Source organism: Pan paniscus, chromosome 8 (genome assembly GCF_029289425.2).
Source record: "Pan paniscus chromosome 8, NHGRI_mPanPan1-v2.0_pri, whole genome shotgun sequence".
Taxonomy (NCBI): Eukaryota; Metazoa; Chordata; class Mammalia; order Primates; family Hominidae; genus Pan; species Pan paniscus.
In genome coordinates, this window is record NC_073257.2 from 85807514 (window position 1) to 85831411 (window position 23898).

The 23898-nt window shown below is 50.0% G+C and overlaps 2 protein-coding genes and 1 long non-coding RNA gene across 6 annotated transcripts in view; 1 reads left to right on the forward strand and 2 right to left on the reverse strand.

The window, feature by feature from the left end:
- MYOZ1 (myozenin 1) lies at positions 1-15826 on the reverse strand. 3 transcript variants are annotated; one of them, XM_003815998.6, is made up of 7 exons: positions 15698-15734; positions 9764-9865; positions 8298-8388; positions 6104-6282; positions 2843-3092; positions 2259-2424; positions 1-508 (listed from the first exon to the last, which is right to left on the reverse strand). In XM_003815998.6, exons 3-7 carry the CDS (start codon positions 8368-8370, stop codon positions 277-279), a joined length of 900 nt encoding a protein of 299 aa, XP_003816046.1. In that variant the 5' UTR covers positions 8371-8388; positions 9764-9865; positions 15698-15734; the 3' UTR covers positions 1-276. The 3 variants fall into 3 exon arrangements, with proteins under 3 accessions (XP_003816046.1, XP_008967282.1, XP_054948968.1); XM_008969034.6 differs by lacking the exon at positions 9764-9865 and having other exon boundaries at positions 15698-15826; XM_055092993.3 differs by lacking the exons at positions 9764-9865; positions 15698-15734 and having other exon boundaries at positions 8298-8961.
- The window catches only part of SYNPO2L (synaptopodin 2 like), an 11379-nt gene continuing 502 nt past the window's right edge, over positions 13022-23898 (reverse strand). Inside the window, exons 2-4 of one of the 2 annotated variants that reach the window (XM_003815999.5) lie at positions 22485-22636; positions 21513-22027; positions 13022-17240 (exon numbers count right to left, since the gene is read on the reverse strand). In XM_003815999.5, coding sequence (XP_003816047.2) covers positions 15076-17240; positions 21513-22027; positions 22485-22636 — 2832 coding nt within the window. In that variant the 3' untranslated portion in view covers positions 13022-15075. Of the gene's footprint in view, positions 17241-19287; positions 21447-21512; positions 22028-22484; positions 22637-23898 lie in introns of those variants that run through there. The other variant, XM_008969033.4, reaches the window with a different exon arrangement.
- LOC134731136 (uncharacterized) overlaps positions 22011-23898 on the forward strand; it is a 19599-nt gene continuing 17711 nt past the window's right edge. The window contains exon 1 of the long non-coding RNA XR_010113258.1: positions 22011-22662. This is a non-coding gene — a long non-coding RNA (uncharacterized LOC134731136). The remainder of the gene's footprint in view (positions 22663-23898) is intronic.

Below are 23898 nucleotides of genomic sequence, written 5' to 3' on the forward strand. Positions count from 1 at the left end.
TTCATTTTCCTTGAAGTTTATTGACTGTTACTGGTGGCAGAGCCAATTCCATAAACGAGCAGGTTCCATATGGAGCATGTAGAAGGGGAGCTCTGAGTTGGTGAGGAAGGATGCGTGGAGTGGGGACTTGGAGTAAAGGATGGAAAGGTAGATCTCTCCTTTTTCCCTCCATTCCCATAAGGATACTGGATTAACAATGGGGGCTATCTGCTCAGCATTCCCTCTCCAAATTGGAGCCAGAGAGGGGAAATGATGCAAATCAGAGGAGGAAACACCTCACAGCTCCTCTGTTTCTCCATCCAAGGGGATGCCAATATCCACGTTGTAGTCTACAGGCTCCCCAGAGCTCAGCCAGGGAATAGGGGTTCGATTGAAAGAAGGCCTGTTGGAGAGGTTTTGGTTGTAGAGGACCAGGGGTTCACTCAGCAAGGGCCCCAGGTCAAACTTGGGCATCTGGAAGGTCATGCGTTTGGAGGCCTTCTCATATCCACCATAGGGCATTGCCGTCCTGAGAAGGGGACACATTATTTAATTAAGAATCAGAATAAAAGAAACAGAGCCTTATCATGAGATGCTACCCTCTTTGAGAATAGGGAAGTCTGTGAATTCTAGTTTGGGATTGCATCTGTACTCCTTCTTCTTCCTTAGCATCCCATTTTGCCTTCCTGGTTAGCTTGTTTCCCCAAAGCTAATAATGAGAAAAGGAGTCTAGTGTGTACTAGAGACTCTTGGATAGCTGTGACCCAGACCAGCATTTCAGAGAAAGTGACCCCAAATACTATAGACCCAAGGGCCTGAGGTCACCTTACATGACAATGTAGAAAGGCCAGGTGCGGTGCGGTGTCTCACGCCTGTAATCCCAGCATTTTGGGAGGCCAAGGTGGGTGGATCACTTGAGACCAGGAGTTTGAGACCAGCCTGGTCAACGTGGTGAAACGCCGTCTCTACTAAAAATACAAACACCGCCCCCCCGCAAAAAAAATTAGCTGGGCATGGTGGTGCACCCCTGTCATCCCAGCTACTCAGGTGGCTGAGGTATAGGAATTGCTTGAACCCAGGAGGTGGAGGTTGCAGTGAGCCGAGACTGCACCACTGCACTTCAGCCTGGGCGACAGAGCAAGACTCTGTCTCAAAAAAAAAAAAAAAAAAAAAAATTGCAATATAGAGACCCCCTCTCTCCAACCCTAGTGGACAGTGGATAGCCTGGCTAAGAGTAATTATTGTTGCCTGGAAAATCCAGGCTCCTTAGGACCAAATACAAGAGTACCTTTCTAGCTCTTCCCTATCCTTTCACACAGACCTCCTCTCCATGGGCTAGAGAAGCCTAATTCCAAAAGAACAGAGACTTAGAGCCATCTAAAGCAGGGTGGCCATGCATGGTGGCTCACGCCTGTAATCCCAGCACTTTGGGAGCCCGAGGCGGGCAGATCACCTGAGGTCAGGAGTTTGAGACCAGCCTGGCCAACATGGTGAAACCCCATCTCTACTAAAAATACAAAAATTAGCTGGGCGTGGTGGCGGGTGCCTGTAATGCCAGCTACTAGGGAGGCTGAGGCAGGAAAATCACTTGAACCCAGGAGGCGGAGGTTGCAGTGAGCTGAGATCATGCCACTGCACTCCAGCCTGGGCAACAAGAGCAAAACTGAGTCAAAGAAAAAGAAGAAGGAAAGAAAGAAAAGAAAAAAGTATAAGGAAATAGAATCATATTACAGGGAGAATAATGGCATCCTAACCTTGAATGGAAGAGAGCCTCAAGAGGCCTTCAGACATGTAAAATGTTATTCCCATTTAACATTCAAAGCAGGCCGGGCACGGTGGCTCACCTCTGTAATCCCAGGTCTCAGGTAGGCAGAGGCGGGAGGATAGCTTGAGCCCAGGAGTTCGAGACCTGCCTGGGCAATATAGCGAGACCCCATTCTCCACAAAAAGGAAGCAAAAAAAAAAGACAAAAAATAAATAAGTGTAATGTTCAAAGCAACCCAGGCTCAGAGGTAGAGTGATTTTCCCATGCCTACACAGCTAATAAATGACCATTGAGCTAGAATTCAAATCCTGCCTCCCAGCAAATTTTTTCCTTCATCACACTGCTATGATGAAGCTGAGATAGAGTGAAAAGAGCAGGGCCTTTGATTAGGACCCCCATATCCCTGCCATCTCTCCTTAGCCTCCTTCTGAAACATTTGAATTAGTCTCCATCCTAACTAAAGACACAGTGCCTCACACTAGAATGCATCTGGTTCCTTCCTCACCACCCCTACCTGTTGAAGGACTTATATTTGGGAAGTTCAGCTTTGGCCCCATAGGCCAGCAGGTCAATGCCAAGTTCCACTTTTTGCTGGGGGTCAACCCCCATGGCTCGCTCCCATGGGGAAATATAGGTCTTGAACACAGTGATATGTTTTCCTTCTCCGCCTGCCTGGTCTCCTGGTAGCCATGGGAGAGAAAAGTCAGTCAAATAATAGCATTTAGTAGCCAGTGAAAGGTAATCCCACGCCCCTACACTAGGGAAATTGCAAGAGCCAGGGACTAAAGATATAATATCCTGGTAATTGTATAAGGTTTGTGGCATAATGATAGTCTGTGGGCAGATCTGTGACTGAATCCAAAAAGCCAGGAAAGTAACTGAAAAACAAGGCTTCTGGGTAGAATAGACACATCTCTATATACTCCTGGACCCAGGTAATTCACCAAGATATTTATGATATTTAAACTGATATTATTATATTTAATATTAAGATATTTAAACTGGCCTCCTCTGCTCCCCACACTCAGCGTAGATATCATTCCTGGGACAACTCTGCTCTAGGGACCAAACACATTACTCTTGGGTGAGTGTACTTGCCTGATCCTGTCTCACCAACCCCTGCTGTGCCAGCAGCTCCTCCTCTGCCAGCCTGGCCTGCAGGACCACCTGTACCCCCAGCTCCAGACCCAGAGCCCAGATGGTGCTGCTGATCAGAGCCATACTGTCCGGCAGAGCCACTGCCCCCTGCCTGGCTGCCGCCTCTGCCGTTGCTCTTGCTGTATGAGAATCCCTGACCAGCTGTGCCCAGCTGTCCCCCCACTGTTGGAAGGAACTTCTGGAAGTGATCCTGAAAAGAAGACAAAGTGAGGGGAAGGTTAGCAATGGGTATGGAAAATATACAAAAACAGAGGTATGTTTAGCAAAGGCAGAAATAGTGGCTAACCAGAAGACCCTGAATTTTCTGATATTTCCCCCTCCAGTTGATGGGTAGTACATGGGCTAAGAGAATTAAACTCTTCTTTTTGTTTGTTTGATTTTTTGTTGTTTTTTTTAGACAGAGTTTCGCTCTTGTTGCCCAGGCTGGAGTGTGATGGCACGATCTCGGCTCACCGCAACCTCCGCCTTCCGGGTTCAAGCAATTCCCAGCCTCAGCCTCCCGAGTAGCTGGGATTACAGGCATGCACCATCACACCTGGCTAATTTTATATATTTTTAGTAGAGGTGGGGTTTCTGCACGTTGGTCCGGCTGGTCTCAAACTCCGACCTCAGATGATCCACCCACCTCGGCCTCCCAAACTGCTGGGATTACAGGCGTTAGCCACCGCACCCAGCCCGAATTAAACTCTTCTTAAGGGGTAGGACTCCCTTGACTCGTTTCCTCCAGTTATACCTAGGGTAAGGGCAGCGTGTTCTCCACACTCCCCTTTCTCATCCTTAACAAGTCAAAAAAGACCAACACTCCTGCCCAGCTTTAAAAAAAAAAAAAAGAAAAAAAATTCTTTTGCTTTTTGAGACAGAATCTGGCTCTGTCACCCAGGTTGGAGTGCAGTGACACAATCTCGGCTCACTGCAACCTCCACCTCCCTGGCTCAGGCAATCCTCCCACCTCAGCCTCTCAAGTAGCTGGGACTACTGGCATGCTACCACACCCAGCTAAATTTTGTATTTTTTTTTTTCCTAGAGACAGGGTTTGCCATGTGCCCAGGCTGGTCTCAAACTCCTGGGCTCAAGTGATCCATCTGCCTCAGCCTCCCAAAGTGCTGAGATAACAGGCATGAGCTGTGTCCAGCCCCAACTAAAATTTGGGAGGATGGGGTTGCCATGGAGCACCCAGTCTTAATTACAAGGACTACATAAATTCCACCCCCTCCCTTCCTCAGCTTGTCCAACAGTCAGAACTCTCTTCTCTCTCCTTCTTTCTCTCCCTCTCTCCTCTTGGTGCCTGTTGGACCAGGACTTCCTGACAGTGACACTGTAGCAGGTGGGGGGAAGTGTGGCCAAAAGGGCAACATTAGATGCAAACCCAAAGCCTAAAAATAACCCCACCAACTTCTTCAGGAGGCTCTCCTGGCCATCCCACCATGTACACCCCAATGCTCCACCCAGTGTAACCAGACCCAGGCAGAGAAGAGTGCTTTTGGCCTCCTAAAGTTAGATATGAGCAGCTCAGCACTTTTACTCTGCTCCTATATGAGGACCAATGACAGACACTTCTGCCCCCGGCCCCATGCAGGCATCTATTTCCACTCTCCCCCAGCCACTCAGAGAGGGTGGAGGAGGAAGAAAGGAAATGGAGAAGGCCCTTCTTCCTCAGCTATACCATCCTGTGCCTGGCCCCTCTCCAGTCTCCTCTTTCTTTGGAGAAGGAGCCTGACTAGAATATATCTTGAAGGACCATTTCAGTCTTCACACCTGGGGCTTCTTAGGGAATAGACTGACCCTTTAAATGGAAGAATGACTCAAATGGGAGGTGGCTGTAAAAACTCAATTAACTCTTTCTAGGGTTGCCAGATTTAGCAAATCAAATATAGGATACCACTTAAATTTGAATTTCAGATGCACAACAAATTTTTTTTTTTTTTTTTTTAGATGGGTTCTCTGTCACCCAGGCTGGAGTGCAGTGGTGTGAACATGGCTCATGTTCATGCATCCTCTACCTTCCAGGCTCAAGCCATCCTCCCACCTCACCCTCCAGAGTAGCTAGGATTACAGGTGTGCGCCACCAGACCCAGCTAACTTTTTAATTTTTTGTAGAAACAGAGTCTTGCCATGTTGCCCAGGCTGGTCTCCAACTCCTGGACTCAAGCAGTCCTCTTGCCTTGGCATCCCAAAGTGCTGGGATTACAGGTGTGAGCTACCACACTTGACCCAAATATGTTTTTAGTATAGATATGCCCCCAAATATTGCTTGGGACTTACTTAAACTAAAAAATTATTCATTTGCATCTGAAATTCAAATTTAAGTGGACATCCTGTATTTTTATTTTAATGTCCCAAATATTGCATGGGACATATTTTAAAAAGAATTCATTGTGCATCTGAAACTCAAATTTAATTGGATATTCTGTATTTTAAAATTTCAATTTTATTCTTTGCCTTATCTTCTTCCTTTTTTCTTTTTTCTTTTTTTTTTCTTTTTTTTTTTTTTTTGAGACAGAGTTTCACTCTTGTTGCCCAGGCTGGAGTGCAGTGGCACAATCTGGGCTCACTGAAACTCCACCTCCTGGGTTCAAGTGATTCTCCTGCCTCAGCCTCCTAGTACCTGGGATCACAGGAACCCACGACCACGCCCAGCTAATTTTTTGTATTTTTAGTAGAGATGGGGGTTTCACCATGTTGGCCAGGCTGGTCTCAAACTCCTGACCTCAGGTGACCCACCTGCCTCGGCCTCCCAAAGTGCTGGGATTACAGGTGTGAGCCACCATGCCCGGCTGCCTTATCTTCTAAAATTTTTTTAAATTTTTATCTTTATGTCCCAAATATTGCATGGAGCATACTTCACTAAAAAATTATTCATTGTGTATCTCAACTTCAAAATACAAGACTGGACTGCCCCACTGGGCATCCTGTGTTTTATCTGGCAATCTATCTTTAACACTTACCTTTACTGGGAAGGAATTTTCTCCCTAAGGGTGTGGTATTCTCCAACCCTTCAGTGGCTCTATGATGAAAACTGGGTTTCAGAGGTGGGCTGTAACTCACCCTGGAGCTGTTGCGGGCTCAATATATCTGGGGGTTTAACAAATTTATAAATTTTCAGGGAGGGGATGTTGACTTTATTTTGGAGGTTCAGGGCCTACTAACAAGCTGTCAGAACAGGCACCAGGCTTTGAGATAGTGATAAAGTTCCAGACTCACCATTGAGCTGTCAGAGAAAACATCAGGGTGGTTCTCATAAATAAACTTCTCCACCCTCATCTGCCGCAGTTTGAACATCTTGGAGCCCCGGTTGGTAAGCAGCGACAGTTCCTCCAACATCACATCCCTTGGGACACTGATCTTTTTGCCCAGGTTCAAGCCTGAGCTCTCCTGTCCACCTTTCAGGGAAGCAAAGAAGAAGAATCAAGGGAAAGAGGAAAGTAGGGTTTTCTGGGCTCAGAATGCAGACCTCATCCACAACTAAGTGTGTATGTGTGTCCTGGCAGAGGTCATTTAGGGGAACAAATGCTGTCTAGTTTGTGAGGGATTTTGATTTCCTGGGACTTGGAGAGAATGCATGGGAACTGGGGTGCACTGTGGAGATAATGGGAATACTAGAGTGGAGAGGCCAATGGGGTAAAAGAGGTATGGGCATGGGGTACAGAGCAAAAGGAGTAAAGGAACATCATAGATGGAGGCCATTGGAGAAACCATGGCATCAGGAAAAACCCTGAGGCCAATCTTGTGTGGAGTCCAAATACAGATGCCATATATATATATTTGTTTTTATTTTTTATTCTTTTTTTTTATTTTTTTGAGACAGAGTCCTGCTCTATCATCCAGGCTGGAGTGCAATGGCACGATCTCAGCTCACTGCAGCCTCCGCCTCCCAGGTTCAAGCAATTCTCCTGCCTCAGCCTCCCAGGTCGCTGGGATTGCAGGCCTGCACCACCATCCCTGGCTGATTTTTATATTTTTTGGTAGGGATGGGGTTTCACCATGTTGACCAGGCTGGTCGCAAACTCCTGAGCTCAACTGACCTACCAGCCACGGCCTCCCAAAATGCTGGGATGACAGGCGTGAGCCGTGGCGCCCAGCCTACATTTTATTTATTTATTTATTTATTTATTTATTTATTTATTTATTTATTTATTTATTGAGTCAGAGACTTGCTCTGTCGCCCAGGCTGAAGTGCAATGGCGCGATCGCAGCTCACTGCAACCTCCATCTCCTGGGTTCAAGTGATTCTCCTCCCTCAGTCTCCCAAGTAGCCGGGATTACAGGCACCCGGCACCATGCCCAGCTAATTTTTCTATTTTTGTAGAGACAGGGTTTCACCATGTTGGCCGGGCTGGTCTTGAACTTCTGACCTCAGATGATTGGCCCACCTCAGCCTCCCAAAGTGCTGGGATTACAGCCATGAGCCACCACGCCTGGACTTTTTTTTTTTTTTTTAATGGAAATGAGGTCTCATTATGTTGTCCAGGCTGGTCTTGAACTCCTGGGCTCAAGTGGTCCTCTCACCTCAGCCTCCCAAAGTGCTGCGATTACAGGTATGAGACGCAGCCCCAGCCCTATTTGTATTATTTATTTTGAGACAAAATAAATATATCTTAGGATGAACTCTGTCACCCAGGCTGGAGTGTAGCGTCGCAATCATGGCTCACGGCAGCCTCCACCTCCCGGGTTCAAGCGATCGTCCCACCTCAGCCTCTGGAGTAGCTGGGACTCTAGGCACATGCCACTACACCTGGCTAATTTTTGTACTTTTTGTAGAGACGAGGTTTTACCATGTGCCTAGGCCAGTCTCAAACCCCTGAGTTCAAGCGATCCACCAGCCTTGGCCTCCCAAAGTTCTGGGATTACAGGCGTGAGCCACTGCACCTGGCCCAAACTTCTGTCTTAACTACTTTCCCTTTTCTTTCCCTCAGTGAGCTCTGGCTCCAAAGAGTCTCTAGGTATTGAAGAGCTCTTCACCTGCATGCACCCCTGCCCACCCCCAGGAAACATGCCTGTGCAGTTTTCCATTTTAAGTACTTACACAAGCTCCCTAGCTCTGGGGAAAGAAGTAAGGGAAATTAACCACTTATTGAGACCTGAGTCTGTGCCAGTCTCCATTATATTTTCTTCCTCAAATATACCTCACTGACTCATGGGTCCTGTGGTCCTGGACCTGTGCAGGTAACATGGCAGGGTATTGTCTCAGATTATGAAGTGAAAAGGGTAGAAGGTGTTGAATCTTTTCTCTCTTTCTCCTTACCCTTCTTAATCTTCCCTCTCCCACTCCCCATCACCCGCCTTCCCACCACTTAATTTCTCTTGTTTGTTCACCCTAAGATATACATTTCTGGGACTCTTGGGTTAGGGATGCTCTTAAGAAGTCCCACACTAGGGAGATGCAAACATGTCCTACCTCCAGTGAGTTCCATGATCAGCTTGCTGGATTTCCTCTTCTTATTAGGGGCCGGGGTTCCTGAGAGCGGCATTGTGGAGGTGGATTCAGCCTGGACAGGGTGGGAAGGAGGAGTTGGTGGATGGACAGGGACTGGGAAGAGTGAGTGTCTGTAGGAGAGCAGTACTTCTTAACATGGGTTTAAGGGCTTGAGGGGACAAAAAATTTTTTTTTTCTTTTTTAGAGACAGGATCTCACTCTGTCGCCCAGGCTGGAGTGCAATGGCACAATCATGCCTCACTGCAGCCTCAACCTCCCTGGGCTCAGGTGATCCTCCAACTTCAGCCTCCCAAGTAGCTGGGACTATAGGTGCACACCACCACGCCTGGCTAATTTTTGTATTTTTTGTAGAAATGTGGTTTTGCCATGTTGCCCAGGCTGGTCTCAAACTCCTGGGCTCAAGCAGTCCTCCTGCCTCCCAAAGTGCTGAGATTACAGGGGTGAGCCACTTCACCTGACCCAGATTTTCAAAGAAGCATGTATTTCCCCAAAAGGTGAAAACTTGCGCTTTAGGGCTTCTCTTTTCTTGGGATACAGGACAGGAAGTATAGATGCACACCAGCCCCTGTTGTCTACCAACCTGTTGTGAGCTGTTTTTCATAGAGTCAGTGCAGGAATTAGGAACATAGCTAGGTGTGGGGAGTGTTTAAAAAACAATAACACAAGCAGGGCAATGCACCCAGGTTTCATCGGCTTGGCATGATTTGAAGTTTTTATTTGCACTGGGATATCAGACTGGGGCTGTGATTCCAGGCTCTGGTCTCTCCTCAGTCTTCCCCCAGTCCCCAGGAGGACAGAGAAATGTTCTGCCAGGGTTGAGGAGATTCAGCCAAAAACACTCTCCATAGGAAGGAGGTTGTTGCTCCTTCATCAGGCCAGCTGGAACATGGCCTGGGAAGTCATGGCCCTGCTCCTGCAATCACTCCCGCCACAGACCCCAGAGTGGAGGCAGGTGTGGAACTGGGAAGGGTAGGGAGCATTCAAATCCCGACACATGTCAATTCAGCAATATCATAGCAGTGGGGAATTGAGGTGGGGCAGAAACATAGTAATAGGATCTGGCAATGGAAAGGGACAAACTGGGATAAGATGGACTCCAATCCCTTCTTAAGAGAAGTTGGCACTCAGTGAAATGCTGTCCTCTTCTAAGTCCTGTCTCAAAAAATACATCTGCAACTCTACTGACTTAGTGGGGTCTCCCTTCCCATTCTTCCAGTGCCTCCCCCGACATCTCCATTCCCCCCAACCTCCTGGGCCCCTCTCCTTCCAACTCTCCTTCCCCTCTCCTTCCAACTGGACAGCTGGGAGCTGAGCATAGATGAGGAGAGGGGAGACTCCCCCAGGATCAAGAATCACAATTGTAGACACAGACACAGAAGTCAACACAGTGGGCTCCAGCCTTTCTAACGATAGAGCTGGAGACTTACCGGCTGCTCGGGCAGTGGTCAGCTCTCCCTGGGGTCCAGCAGCTTTGGAGGACTGAGCTGCTGTGACCGGAGAACACGAGCTGGGCAGGCGTGGGGGCAGCACTGGCAGTGGGGGAGGGAAGTTGGTTATTAATAGAGATGATGAGCGCAAGCAGCTCAGCTGGCACAGGGGGTACTGAGACCCTGGAACCAAGATCCCTCCCTCCTTGCCCAGAGGCTCAGGAAGGAGGGGAAAGGCCTTTGGGATTCTCCCACTGAACTGTCTGAGCCAGGGATCAGTCTGCCCAGGGACTCCCCTTCACATTGCACCTAGAGCCTGAGATCCAAAGAAGCACTTAGGGAGAAACTGAAGACTGAGAGGGAGACAGGAAGTAGACAGCAAGTATTGGATAGGAATTCAGTCAGAGAGAGTCTGGGGAACATGCCCTGAGGGCCACACAGAGCCAATCCAGGGCAGAGTGGAGAGACCTGTGGGTGTATTTGGAGCAGGGAGGGCTTAAAGTGCTATATTTGGGGACAAAAAGGGAAGTCTTCACAGTGGAACTGCTCTTTTAAAGTTCCTGGATAGGTTGGTCTTTTCTCGGTAAGGGCTAGATCTTGGCAGGTTAAGGGACCAAATTAACTAAACCCAGTACCTCCTACAAAGGAATGATGTGGGGAAGACTTGACAATTATTCTGTCTGCCTCACTCCCTATTCTTTCCTCTTGAGCTCTGGCAGTTTTAATAAAAGACAAACACTTGGATCTGCATTTTTTTTTTTTTTTTGAGATGGAGTTTCGCTCTTTTTGCCCAGGCTGGAGTGCAGTGGTGCGATCTCGGCTCACAGCAACCTCCACCTCCTGGGTTCAAGCAATTCTCCTGCCTCAGCCTACTGAGTAGCTGGGATTACAGGTGTCCACCACCATGCCCGGCTAATTGTTGTATTTTTAGTAGAGACGGGGTTTCACCACGTTGGCCAGGCTGGTCTCAAACTCCTGACCTCAGGTGATCCACCCACATTGGCCTTGCAAAATGTTGGAATTACAGGCGTGAGCCACCGCCAGGATCTGGTCTCTAAGGAGTTATTCTCTAGCCACCACGCCCAGCCAGGATCTGCCTTTTAACCTCCATTTGCTGTTGAGATGCTCAGTTCAACCTGCTGTGCGGGATAGACATCGATGTCTCCCTGAGAAGCACATATAGGCTCTCTGAGGTTTCTTTTCTTCTTCTTCTTTTTTTTTTTTTTTGAGACGGAGTCTCGCTCTGTTGCCCAGGCTGGAGTGCAGTGGCGCAATCTTGGCTCACTGCAAGCTCCACCTCCCAGGTTCCCGCCATTCTCCTGCCTCAGCCTCCCGAGTAGCTGGGACTACAGGCGCCCACCACCACGCCCGGCTAAATTTTTTTTTGTATTTTTAGTAGAGACGGGGTTTCACCGTGTTAGCCAGGATGGTCTCGATCTCCTGACCTCGTGATCCATCTATCTCAGCCTCCCAAAGTGCTGGGATTACAGGCTCTCTGAGGTTTCTACTTGAGATTTCCTGCAAAGGGAGCACATACCACATAGGATCTGGACTGTGCCATTTGTACTGTTCCAGTGGAGTCTCTGGGCAGGGCCACAAGCTTGAAAGCCCCCTTGGGGAAAGCCTATCATTTCCCCAGGCCCTTCTTCAGTAGCTGCATGATCTTCCTCCACCTTCTGCTTAGATTCTGGAACCAGTTGCTGCAGCACTTCTGCTGCAGCCACCACAACCCTGTTGCTGCTACCTGAGGAAGTGGCTTTATTTATTTATTTATTTGAGACAGGGTCTCACTCTGTTGCCTGTGCTGAAGTGCAGTGGCACAATTTTGGCTCACTGCAACCTCAGCCTCCCCAGGCTCAGGTAATCCTTCGACCTCAGCCTCCCAGGTAGCTAGGGCTGCTGGTACATGCCACCACGCCCAGCTAATTTTCATATGTTTTGTAGAGACAGGGTTTCACTATGTTTCCCAGGCTGGTCTCAAACACCTGGGCTCAAGCAATCCTCCTGTCTTAGCCTCCCAAAGTGCTAGGATTATAGGCGTGAGCCACTGTGCCTAGCTGGCTTTTTAAAAAATTATTTCTTTCTTTATTTTAGAGATGGGGGTCTCACTATGTTGCCCAGGCTGGACTTGAACACCTGGGCACAAGTGATCCTCCTACCTCAGCCTCTGAGTAGCTGGGACTACAGGCACGCACCAGGAAGTGGCTTTTGTAACCTCCTTTGTCCCCTTCTGAGCTCTTTACTCTTCCTGACCATGTCCTTTTTCCATCCTGTGGAGACCCTAAAAGGTATCCCCTCCCAGTTGGCTTCTGCCCAGGCTAGTTATGCCTCCAGACCCCTCATCTTTTGTCCTCCTCCATCCCCTCCCAACCCAAGGAAGCAATTAGAAGATAAAATAGGCCGGGCGTGGTGGCTCATGCCTGTAATCACAGCACTTTGGGAGGCCGAGGTGGGTGGATCACTTGAGGTCAGGAGTTCAAGACCAGCCTGGCCAACATGGTGAAACCCAGTCTCTACTAAAAATACAAAAACTAGTCAGGCATGGCGGTGCATGCCTGTAATCCCAGCTACTTGGGAGGCTGAGGCAGGAGAATCACTTGAACCCAGGAGGCAGAGGTTGCAGTGAGCTGAGATCGCACCACTGCACTCCAGCCTGAGCCACAGAGGGAGACTCCATCTCAAAAAAAAAAGAACTATAAATAGCTAAAGGTGACTTCATCATCACTACCACCCTCACCCTCAAAAACAAAAACAAACTGAAAGTTTGATCTCCTTCAACTGAGTACCCAAAACGACTGAGTGGGTGAAAACAGGCTATTTAACCTATGGTCTCTGAGATCTTTTTTTGGAATTCTAAGACAGTGCACTTGGAAGAGTCTGCGGCCTGGGTCTGATTATTGGCACAAATGTGCCCTCTGCTGGCAGAATCAGAGCAATGGCACTTTCCTTCTCTGAAGTCTAATTCTCACCTACCTCCAATGCCCTCCCTTCTTTAGTAGTCTCAATTCAGCTTTATTCTTCCCTCTCCCATCCCACCTCCCCCTCCAGCCCTCCAGCCATTGCTTTCTCTTCATTTACTTCCCAGAGACTGTTTAATATGGTTGCTTCCTCTAAGGAGCGAGGAAATGTTGATAGCAAAGGGCTCAGAGGGCCTTTCCAACTTCTCTGAGTTCTGTGAACTGAAGCCTTACCTAGAAAGTATGGGGCAAGGGAGGGAAAAGGGAGAACTTGGATGAAGACTGTGGGGAGAGGGAACCAAGAAGAGTGATGGAGGTGGCTAAATCAAAGCAGGACAGAATTTGTATAAAAGAGCAAAAGACCTGGGAACAAAGGGCAAAAGGATGAAAAATGGGAGGGCAGGAAAAGAGACCGATCAGAAATCAGATCAGGGGAATGGGTTAAAGAAGATTAAAGAGAGATCAGGATTTAGGAATAAAACTAGAAGATAACAGCAACAGAAGGTATGGGGCATAAATTTATTCTTGTGCACAAACCAAAGTATTGTGACTCACACCCAACAAGCAAAGGAAATTATCACTTTCCAGATTACACAGCAAACGTAGCTGGTGGTGGTCTTGGTGAGAAGGGAGTCCATACTAAGATTGGAGATCAGGACCTGAAGCTGAAAAGAAGCAATAGCTGGGGTTTTGAGGGATGGGGTGGGACTGAAAAGAGGTTTTGGCTCTGGGTATTTCCCTACTCTTTCCCAGGCAGTCATGGCAAGCTGCAGAAGACACACTGAAGAACAGACTCAAGGAAAATCACACAGACACCAACCGTTCTTTCAACACTCAGCACACACCCTCACACCTCCCTTCCACCATCATTCCCTTCCATTCTAACATTCTTCTCCCTCAAATTTTTTTCCAATCCCCCTCTCACACATGGTTGGTTTCTTGTTACTCAACTTTACCTTCTCCCAATATGGCATTGTCCCTCGCCACACTTCTGTCTGTGGCTCAATCACTTACACTCATTTCTGCCATGCTTCTGGTTTTGGCCTCACTTGCCACACTCTGGCTCTCTTCTCCTTTCTCTCAAGCTCATGAGGCAATGAAGCCAATGATCTGTTCATTCTCGGAGGGAATTTTCTTTCTTTTTTTCATTTCCTGGGTACTGGGTTGCTCAGCACTGGCCTCTCAAGTTGCTAACTTTTTGAAATCCTGAGGTATAGAATTCTTTGTTCTATTCCTGGTCTAGCTGGTATAACTCAGCCCATGCAAACTGTCCTGGCCCTTCAGTCTTTTCATGCTCCATAACTTTCACAAGATGCTGTACACCTGCTACAGACATTGGTCTCTAAGGAGTTATTCTCTAGTGAATCTCTTTCTCCCACTCAACTCCATGTGGGGATATCTGACCCTTCTATCAGTACAACGATAAGACTCAGATTGGGTCTTTTGTTTGTTTGTTTGTTTTGAGACAGAGTCTCGCTCTGTCGCCCAGGCTGGAGTGCAGTGGCGCAATCTCAGCTCACTGCAAGCTCCGCCTTCCAGGTTCATGCCATTCTCCCGCCTCAGCCTCCCGAGTAGCTGGGACTACAGGCGCTCGCCACCACGCCCAGCTAATTTTTTGTATTTTTAGTGGAAACGGGGTTTCACCGTGTTAGCCAGGATGGTCTCGATCTCCTGACCTCGTGATCCGCCCGCCTCGGCCTCCCAAAGTGCTGGGATTACCGGCGTGAGCCACCGTGCCCGGCCTCAGATTGGGTCTTTATTTTGACCTCCCCTCTTATTCATGCCTTAGACGGAAGAGCACACACACACACACACATACACACACACACACACACATACACACACACACACACACAGGCCTAGGTATATGCCAGCCAAGCTTGGGAAAGCAGAGTGGGGGGTGGGGGTGGCTTAGTGCAAACAGGGGTCAGTTCAGTCCCTTTGCTGTGTGCCTGGTGGTAAGCTTCTTGCCTGAGGTCCCAGTGGTCACTTCTGCTCTGTTTACTTCTCACTGAACATTAAAATGAGGCCCAGGGAGAAAAGCACAAATGTCAAGGAAGAGAGATCTGTGGAGGAATATGGGTGGAGAAGCCTGGAAATAAAGACAGAGATCCAGGAAAGGAAATGCAGAGACAAAGAGAGGCAAAGATACCAAAGCAGACATAGTTGGTTGGAAAGCGGCAGGGAGGTAGAGAGTGAGGAGGAAGGTGGGGGAAGGGGACATCAACTTGGAAACCATCTCTGGCAGGAGGCAATTTAGCTTCCAGATGCGTGACAGGGGATGGGATAGGGTAGGAGAAGCAACTTCAGGAACTGGATGTTCCACCTCTCCTTGGTCCTGGGACCTGTGCCTGTTCACTGGTGCCCTGCCCCAGGCCTCCACACATGAGCTTGCAATCCTGTTCTGGTGGCTGAAAATCGGGGCCTGGCTACCTGGAAACCGCAGGAGCTGGGAGAAGCCCCAAGGCCCCTGGGAGCCTCTGGAAGAGGGGCTGGGCTAGGAACAGGGGCTGAGGCCAGTTCTGTTCTCCAGATGGGCTCATCCAGTGTAGTGGCTGCTCGGGGGGCAAGCACAGTGGGAGCCAGGGGTTCTGCAGTGGGCTGGGGTGCCGGAGTGGAAAACCGGCGAATCTCCTGGACTCGGGCAGTTTTGGGGGACCCTGAGGCGATAGGGCCAGGAGTCGGGGGAACCTCATCAAAACAGAACATGGCAGTTTTAAGTTGATAGGGCTGATGCCGCATAAAATCTAGAGCCTTGATGCCCTGCTTGGGTGTTGCCCGAGGCCCCTGGGATTGGGCCTTAGGGAGAGTTCGGGCCGCCTGGGGGAAAAAGGGAGAGAGCAGTGGGTTGTAAGCAATAGGAGGCGGGGCACGGATGTTGGGTGAATATTTCCAGGAAGGGGGCAGAGACGGGGTAGGAGAAGGACTTCTAGGCCGAGGGCCAAGACCAGGACCAGGTGTACCTTCCACCACATACCTGTCCGCACGGCTCTGCCGCTTAGCAAACAGCTCCCCACCCCTGCCCTGCAGCCTTGGTGGCTCAGGGATTCCAGCCGAAGAAGAGGCTGCCCCATTCACGAGCCCATCAAGGAGCCCTCGAGATGGGGGCTTAGGAGCCACTGGGGGTGGAGTCTTAGGAGTCATAGGGGGCGGGGTCTTGGGAGCCATTGGAAGGGGGGTCTTAGGTGTCACGTGAGGCAGGGTCTTGTAACTCCTGGCCCCTACTGGCTGCATGAAGTTGCAGGCTTCAGCCCCGAGGCTCAGAGCATCTTCTTCAGGACCAGATTCTGCACCCCCGGCCCGGGGCTTTTCATCAAGGTTCTGTACCAGCGATAGCAGCTCGGGGTTGGGCGAGTTCTTCGTCTCCTCCTTTCCCGGCCGGAACATCTGCTTCCGGGTCCCCCGGCGCCGGGCCTCCTGCAGGATACCCGTGCGGGCAGCTGGCACAGAGATGCGCTGCTCGCGAGCGCTGGGGGGCTCAGGAGCCCCTGGACCTGGGGCAGGCGCCTCTGGGCGCGCAGAGGGTCGCAAAGGCGCAGATAGGAAGATAGAAGCGGTGGAGGTCATGGCAGCTGCGCTAGGAGGAGCGGGGGGCTCTGGAGCTCCGCCTGGGGTGACAGGCCGACTAGGGGCTGGGATGTACAGGGAGCTGGTGGCTGTCACAGGGCCCGAGGAGCGTGGGGTGCTGGGGGAACCAGAGACTGGCGCGTGGCTGGGAACCCCTGAAGTGAAGCTGGGCAGAGGGGTGGGCCCCTGCGAAGACAAGAAGGGGGGTGGGGCGGGGCTGAGGCCCCCCAGGCTGTCGTTCGCCCTTTTGGGGGCTAAAGGCCGGAAAATAACCGAGGTGGTAGTTGGCCGCTGCCCTTGTAGGCCCGGGGTAAAGGGCCTGGCTGACCGGTTAAAGATGCTTGGAGCTGGGGTCGGGGCTCCACCACCTGGTTGGAAGGGTCTGGGGCTGGCTACAGGGGCCGGCAAGGGGCTGGGTGGGAGCACAGCTGCCTCTGGGGGAGCACTCTGGGCCCGAGGTGGTGACTGCAGGCCTTCCCCGTTGAGCATGGCTGCTGGTTCGACCCGTGCCAGTTCCTGGGTGCTGGAGTCTGCGCGCTGGCGCTGCTGTTCAAAGAGCTGCACCCCTCGCCCAGAGACCTCACTCAGCTGCCCTCCCAGCCCAGAGCCCTGGCCCTCTGATGCTCTTGAGCCCGCCCTGGCAAGCTCCATGTCCAGATAGGGACTGTCCCAGTCAGATTGATTGGTGAGGCTGCGGGCGTCAGAGAAGGCTTCTTCGTCCAGCTCGGACTCACTCGTGGGGGGAACGCCGTCCTCCTCCTCAGCGCCTGTCCCAGCAGCAGCCCCGAAGCTCACCAGGGTGTACTTCTTGGCTCTCTGCCGCCGTTTCTTAAACATAAGCACCCCTTTGGAGTGGGGGTTGGGGGCTGCAGTGAGCAGGGATGCAATTGTCCTGCATTTGGTCTTGGCCTCTTTTATGCTCTTCTCTTGGAGGCTCTCTGCACGTTGCAGTTCTGGGGAGGCCAAGAGGTAAAATGGTCAGGGGGGCTTCCCAGCCTCTTTTAGTCCTGTTCCCCAAGGCTTTCACCCCCGATCCCAGCAAGCTCCCTCTTGCACTGACCCGACCCACAATGTCCCCTGTGACAAAATCCTCTGACTTAGTGGCAGAGTGGAGGGTGAAAGGTGAAACCAAGGACAGTTAAAGATAAGGCAGAGTCCAGTTGGCTGCCCTGACACTGCTCTGACCACAGCTCTTCCATCCCATTTTACTGCTATTCTGCTCCTATCTTCCAAGAGATGTGCTCTTATCCACCCCACACACATTCCTCACCTGCCTCCCATTCCTGACTGGCAATGGGAGGGGGAGGAGAAGGATGTATCACTCTCCGTGGCAGACAGGGAGATAAGCAGGTCCCAGGGAGAGGAAAGATGAGAAGGAACACTTTCCACCCATCATAGGGACCATGTTAGGAGGCTTCTCATGAAGCTTAGGACACATCCTCTCCGCTACCCCTTACCCCTATGATATGAACACAAAGAACCCTTAGCAATGAGGATCTTCATTCACAATTCCACCCTCCTCATGCAATCCACATCATACACATTCACAGAAATAACTCCCACCACACAGCACTTCAACAAGAATATCCATCTAGTGAAAGCCAACTGTAGGCGTACTTTCTCCTATTTACTTTTCTCTCTCATTCACATATACCCCAGCTTACATACAGCTCCATTCACATACACATATGTAAATACACATGTGTGCACATCAAAACACCATCACTCAAATACATTCACACACCTACATGCTCTAGGTGGCCCTTCTTCCCAGAGACCTCCCTGCAGAGACCCTGTTACTAACAGTTTAGACAGAAGTTAAAGTTTATCTCGGCCTTCCAACTGCCAGGGCAGTCCTCTGGGCTTCACACCCCTGCTACTCACAGTCAGGGGTAGTCTCCATCCAAGATGCAGGAAAAGTTAGAGTGTTGTTCTCCAAGGCAACACTCCAAATCTTTAGGATACCTCAAGGTCACCAGCTAAATATATTATTTACCCCAAGCTGGGGATGGTAGTGGGGTGGGCTTCTTCAGGGGTCAGAACTGTCTCTACGTAGAGAGCTCAGGCAGCCACTGCCAGCCAGGCACACAAAGACTATGTGCTAAAGGGAACCAGGGCAGGGCTTTCCATGCCATGTGGGGCCTGGGTAGGTGGGGCCAGGAAATGGGAGGGCTACCCTGCTGCGAGGACCCCGCCTTGCACATGGATACTCTCTGGTCCATGGTCCCCAGTTCCTCCTGAAAAATTATTGAGATTCCATCTACTTTCCACTCAAGGTACCACGGTCCTTTGTAATGAGCTCCTTTGTAATGAGCTCCTTTGTAATGAGCTTTGTAATGAGCTCCTTTGTAATGAGTGTGGTATCTTGAGTGGAAAGTAGATGGAACTTTTTCATTTTTGTCATTCCTCTCATCCCAGCGTTTATACCACAGAATAGTGGTATGGATGAGACAACAGGCCCTAGAGTCAGAGTTCAGTTCAGGTTTTTGGTTTTTGGGATAGTTACCTCACCTCATTAAAGTTCGGTTTCCTCATCTGTAAATGAGGGTAGACAATGGCTACCTCATAGGATTGCTATAAGGATTAACTGAGATAATATAGTAAATTTAGCACTTAACACAGTGTGAAGGCCCACTATAACCATTACTATTGAAGTCTTCTTGACACTATACTTTCTTGATATGTATGGATACTTTCTTGTTCACACATATCTTCTCCCACGACTCACACATACATGCCTTCATGTATTCATAATGTACTCACACACGCTCTGTTCCCATGAGTTTTCTACAGCTCTTGTGGTCACAAACCCCTTTGACATGTGACCACAGCATCACTGAGAAAGGGGCAGTGAAACTCTCCTGAGAAAAGGAGGAAGAGGACAGCAAAAAGGAAGGAACAAGAGAGTAAGACCTTTCCCAAAGACTGCCCTTCCTAAACTGTTGACATCTTCCCCTCCATTCTAGACCCCAGACTCTCATAGATATGGGAGGGTAGTACCTGCATAGAACGAGTCTTGGAGCTCAGGAACTGGGTCTGGGGCTTTGTCGTAGCTGGCTTGGCTGAGGGGCTCTTGGCTGATGGGCTCAAAGGTCTCCATGCTGAGAAAGGCGGTGTTGGCTGGAGCAGGACCAGCTTGAGCCACCCCCCACGCCTTTTAAAGCCCCTTTGTCTTGTCCCTAGAGCTGGCAGCTGAATGAGCTCACTGTGCTATTTTTGGAGCCTGGCCCTCTCCCTTCTCTGGGCTGCCCCACAAGTGCCGGTGTGATGGATGTGGGCACCTGCCTTCCCTTCCCCCAACCCCACCCCAGTAGACAATGAGGTCTGCTTGACTAAAAATATCTCTGAGCCGGTAGCTACAGTCTCATCCAGCATTATGGGAAGGGAGGGGGAGATAAGTGGAGAATTGAGGAAAGCATGGGATCCTAGGCACGCATCTGGAATTCCTGGGATATTGGACACTCAGGGATGTCAGACTCTCAACTCTCATGTCCTTAGCCTCCACTCCAAACTGAGAGACACAAAGTTCTATGGATCAGGAATCAAAATGGTGGAGGAGAGGGAAGAAATATAACTAGAGGGGGAATCCTGAGATTTTGGAGGTAACAAGAACGGTCTCTGTGGGAAAGCACGGGAGGCATAGAGCAGGGAGAAAGTTTACCCTTAGACCTTGTTCTGTAGCTCACATCAAAAATAGCAAAGCCTGAGATAAGTGGAATGGGCTTTTTCTGCCCAGGCCAACATTCTTGCCTGAGATAAGGAGCCAAAGCTCCCTCCCTCTGCCACTTCCTCGGGATCTCATGATCATCCCATAGCCTCTCAGTCCCCAGGAATCCGAACTGAACTTGCAAATGTCAAAGGTGCCTGCTATTAATACTATAAAGAATCCTTTGGCCAGTGGCTCACGCCTGCAATCCCAGCACTTTGGGAGGCCGAGGCGGGTGGATCACAAGGTCAGGAGTTCGAGACCAGCCTGGCCAACATAGTGAAACGCCGTCTCTACTAAAAATACAAAAAATTAGCCAGGTGTGGTGGCGGGCACCTGTAATCCCAGCTACTCGGGAGGCTGAGGCAGGAGAATTGCTTGAACCCAGGAGGTGGAGGGTGCAGTGAGCCAAGATTGCACTCCAGCCCGGGTGACAGTGCAAGACTCTGTCTCAAAAAAAAAAAAAAAAAAAACCAGAAAAAAAAGAACCCCTGTAGCTTTGACCCACTTTTATTTATTAATTTTTATTATTTATTTATTTATTTATTTTTAAGACAGGGTCTTGGTCTGTTGCTCATGCTGGAGTGCAGTGGCGCAAACATGGCTCACTGCAGCCCAAACCTCTCAGGCTCAAGCAATCCTCTTGCCTCAGCCTCCCAAGTAGCTGGGACCATAGACATGTGCCACAGTGTTTGGCTAATTTTAAAATTTTTACTGGAGACGAAGTCTCACGATGTTGTCCAGGCTGGTCTCAAACTCCTGGCTTCTGCCGGGCATGGTGGCTCACGCCTGTAATCCCAGCACTTTGGGAGGCCGAGGTAGGCATATCACCTGAGGTCAGGAGTTCGAGACCAGCCTGACCAATATGGTGAAACCCCATCTCTACTAAAAATACAAAAAATTAGCCAGGTGTGGTGGCGGGTGCCTATAATCCCAGCTACTCGGGAGGCAGAGGCTGGAGAATCGCTTGAACCCGGGAGGCGGAGGTTGCAATGAGCCAAGATCACGCCATTGCATTCCAGCCTAGGCACAAGAGCCAAACTCCATCTCAAAAAAACAAAAAACAAAACAAAACAAAAATCCTGCGTTCATGCTATCCTCCCACCTCAGCCTCCCAAAGTGCTTGGATTACAGGTATGAGCCACCTTGCCCAGCCTTCAACCTGCTTTTAAATACTCCCCTGTCCTGTGTCTGTACTCTGCTTTCACCCAATCATGACACACAATAACAATTATCACCACCACCAAACCCTTCATCTATTTGTGTCCCTTTCCAATTTCCCTACTTACCCTGTTCCTGGGTTGAACTGAATCACCTTACCCTTTTGCCACATTGGTTCAAACAGCAAAAATAATGGTGGCCATGAGAATAATTATGCTCCCCTTCTACTCATTACTCCTCCTGTCCCCAAGACTGTATCCAAGGGTCCCAAGGTAGGGAGAATGTATGGCTATAGAAGGCTGGATTTAAGGCTCAGATTGAAGGATCCTGGCTGGGGAAAAGGGGTTCAGGCACTCACTGGCTTGCTTGGCCTTCTGGGTGTAGGTGGTAGTAAGATCTTCTGCCACTGGGTGGGGAACAGGCCCCACCATAGGGATGAGATGAGGACCAGGTCGGAGGGGGCCATGGGGTAACAGCAGAGCCTCAGCTGGGGGTGGCTGAAGGGCTGCCCCATCCTCCCAAGACGGGGAGCTCACACGGCTGTCACCCTGGCTGGGAGGGCCAGGGATAGTAGGTGCTGGCTCTGCAGGGCTGTCAGACAGGTAGACCTCATCAGGTGGGGCACCCGGAGGGGTGGGCCTTGTGGGGCCTCGGCGGCGAGGTCGACGGGGCTTCTCCTGGGTGGCAGGGCCATCAGCATCACTGTCAGTCTCTCCGTAGTAAGCCTCACTATCAGGAGGTGAACGAAGGCTCCCAGGCTGAAGAGGCTGAGGAACTGGAGCACCAGGGGGCTCAGGACTTAGTGGAGATAAGGGTGACAGCACCTGAAGCTCATGGGGAGATGGAGATTGCACAGGACCCTCGTCTGCTAACCTGGATAGGAAAGATGACAGAGCTTGAGAGATGGGCTGGGTACTGACAGCTAGAGAGATCTGGAAGGGATGGAGGGAAGAGGTAAGGGAGAGAGAAGGCTGTCATACAGTCGGAATGGGTGGGCCGGGAAGAGTGGAGATATGAAGACAAACTGGGAGGCAAATGTGCTTGAAGGGCTGTGAGTGGAAATAGGCTTAGAGGAAGATGTAATGAGGAGGAGACAGGCCAGGGGTTGAAGTAGGCTCATCAGTCAAATACCCACTGACATCCCCATCCCTTAATTGCAGATACATTCAAGCCCTCTGGGAGGCAGACACAAACCATCTGCACTCCAGCAGAAACGCACGAGCAGAAATAGGTACCTGTTAGTTGCTAAAGCCAGGCCAGTGAGACATAGAGCTGAGACAGGCAATGGGAGCCCTGGATTAGGGGAAGAGAAGAGGAGGGAGGTCCATACCGCTGCACAGTGAGGACAAGCTGACTTCCTGAGGCATCGATGAGGCTCATGGCACTGGCATGGGAGAGGTTGGTGCAAGAGACTCCATTGATTGCCAAGAGCTGGTCCCTCTCTCGGAGTCCTGCTCTGCCAGCCTGGCTCCGTCTTCGAATCTGAGATGTTGAAGGAGACACTGTAGGTAAGAGGGGGCTCCAAAGGGAATAGAATGAAAGGAAAAGATGGGAAGGACCCACAGGAGGGGATTTTACTTTGCAGGGTAAGAAGGGTGGGGAGATGCATGGAAGTGGCTGCAGTTGAAGTGGCCTGTCTAGAGGGAAGAAAGTATACAGACTGGAGAAAGAAATACATCATATGGTGGGAAATAGGGTAACCATTGAATGAAAGAGGCTTGGGAAGAACTGCATGGGGTAGGTAACTAGAAATGGTGGTTATTGGCTGGGTGCAGTGGCTCACGCCTGTAAGCCCAGTGCTTTGGGAGGCCTAGGTGGGTGGATCACTTGAGATCAGGAGTTTGAGACCAGCCTGGCCAATGGGTGAAACGCTGTCTCTACTAAAAGTACAAAAATCAGCCAGCCGTGGTGGTGCGTGCCTGTAATCCCAGATACTTGGGAGGCTGAGGCAGGAGAATTGCTTGAACCCAGGAAGCAGAGGTTGCAGTGAGCCATCATGTCACTGCACTCCAGCCTGGGCAACAGAGTGAGACTCTGTCGCAAAAAAAAAAAAGAAAAGAAAAAAAAACGGAAAGAAATGGTGATTATCTCCACAAGCTTTTTCTCCAAGGGCAATATCTATATTGGCTGGTAATTCTCTACTAGGCCTTGTAACCCCAGGCGCCATTACACAGTCAAGATTTTAGAACAGTACTCCAGGTTGGAGGGAGTCCAGCGGTATTCTGGGAGATTGTGATTATTTGGGTATATGTGTGCCATGTATACACACAAATGTATATATGCCAAAGTAATAATAGTAGTAGTGGCTACCATTTATTGAGTTCTTACTAAGTGTTGGGCACTGTGCTACATGTATTATTGCATTTAATCCTTAGAATGGTTCCATGAAGTAGGTACAGGTACTATTATTACCCACATTTTACAGTTCGGAAAACTAAGCCTGTAGGGTGAAACCAAAAGGATAATGACTTCATCTGTGAGGCCAGATCTTGCCATAACCCTCCTAGCACCTAAAAAAGTCTTGCCTAGTGAGAGAAAGGATCTGACCTAGGGAAAGAGCACTGAAGGCATGGGCAGGGCAGGGTGAGGCAGGGTAGGGCTGGGCTGGGCTAGGCTGTTCGAGGCAGTTTCAGTTCATCACGTATCAGTTTAGTCAGAGAGAAATTAGAACCTTCCCCGTATTTCTGGAGTTTGGAGTAGAGGCACATACCCAAGAGAACGAACACTGGATGACCAGAGCTGGG

What these genes read in the sequence shown, in the direction of transcription:
- MYOZ1 (XM_008969034.6), bottom strand. Translation starts at nt 8,370, where the DNA reads ATGCCGCTCTCAGGAACCCCGGCCCCTAATAAGAAGAGGAAATCCAGC. An exon ending in GATCATGGAACTCACTGGAG is followed by an intron (nt 6,283 to 8,297) that starts GTAGGACATGTT and finishes CTTCCCTGAAAG; the next exon opens with GTGGACAGGAGAGCTCAGGC. An exon ending in AAATATAAGTCCTTCAACAG is followed by an intron (nt 509 to 2,258) that starts GTAGGGGTGGTG and finishes TCCCCTTCTCAG; the next exon opens with GACGGCAATGCCCTATGGTG.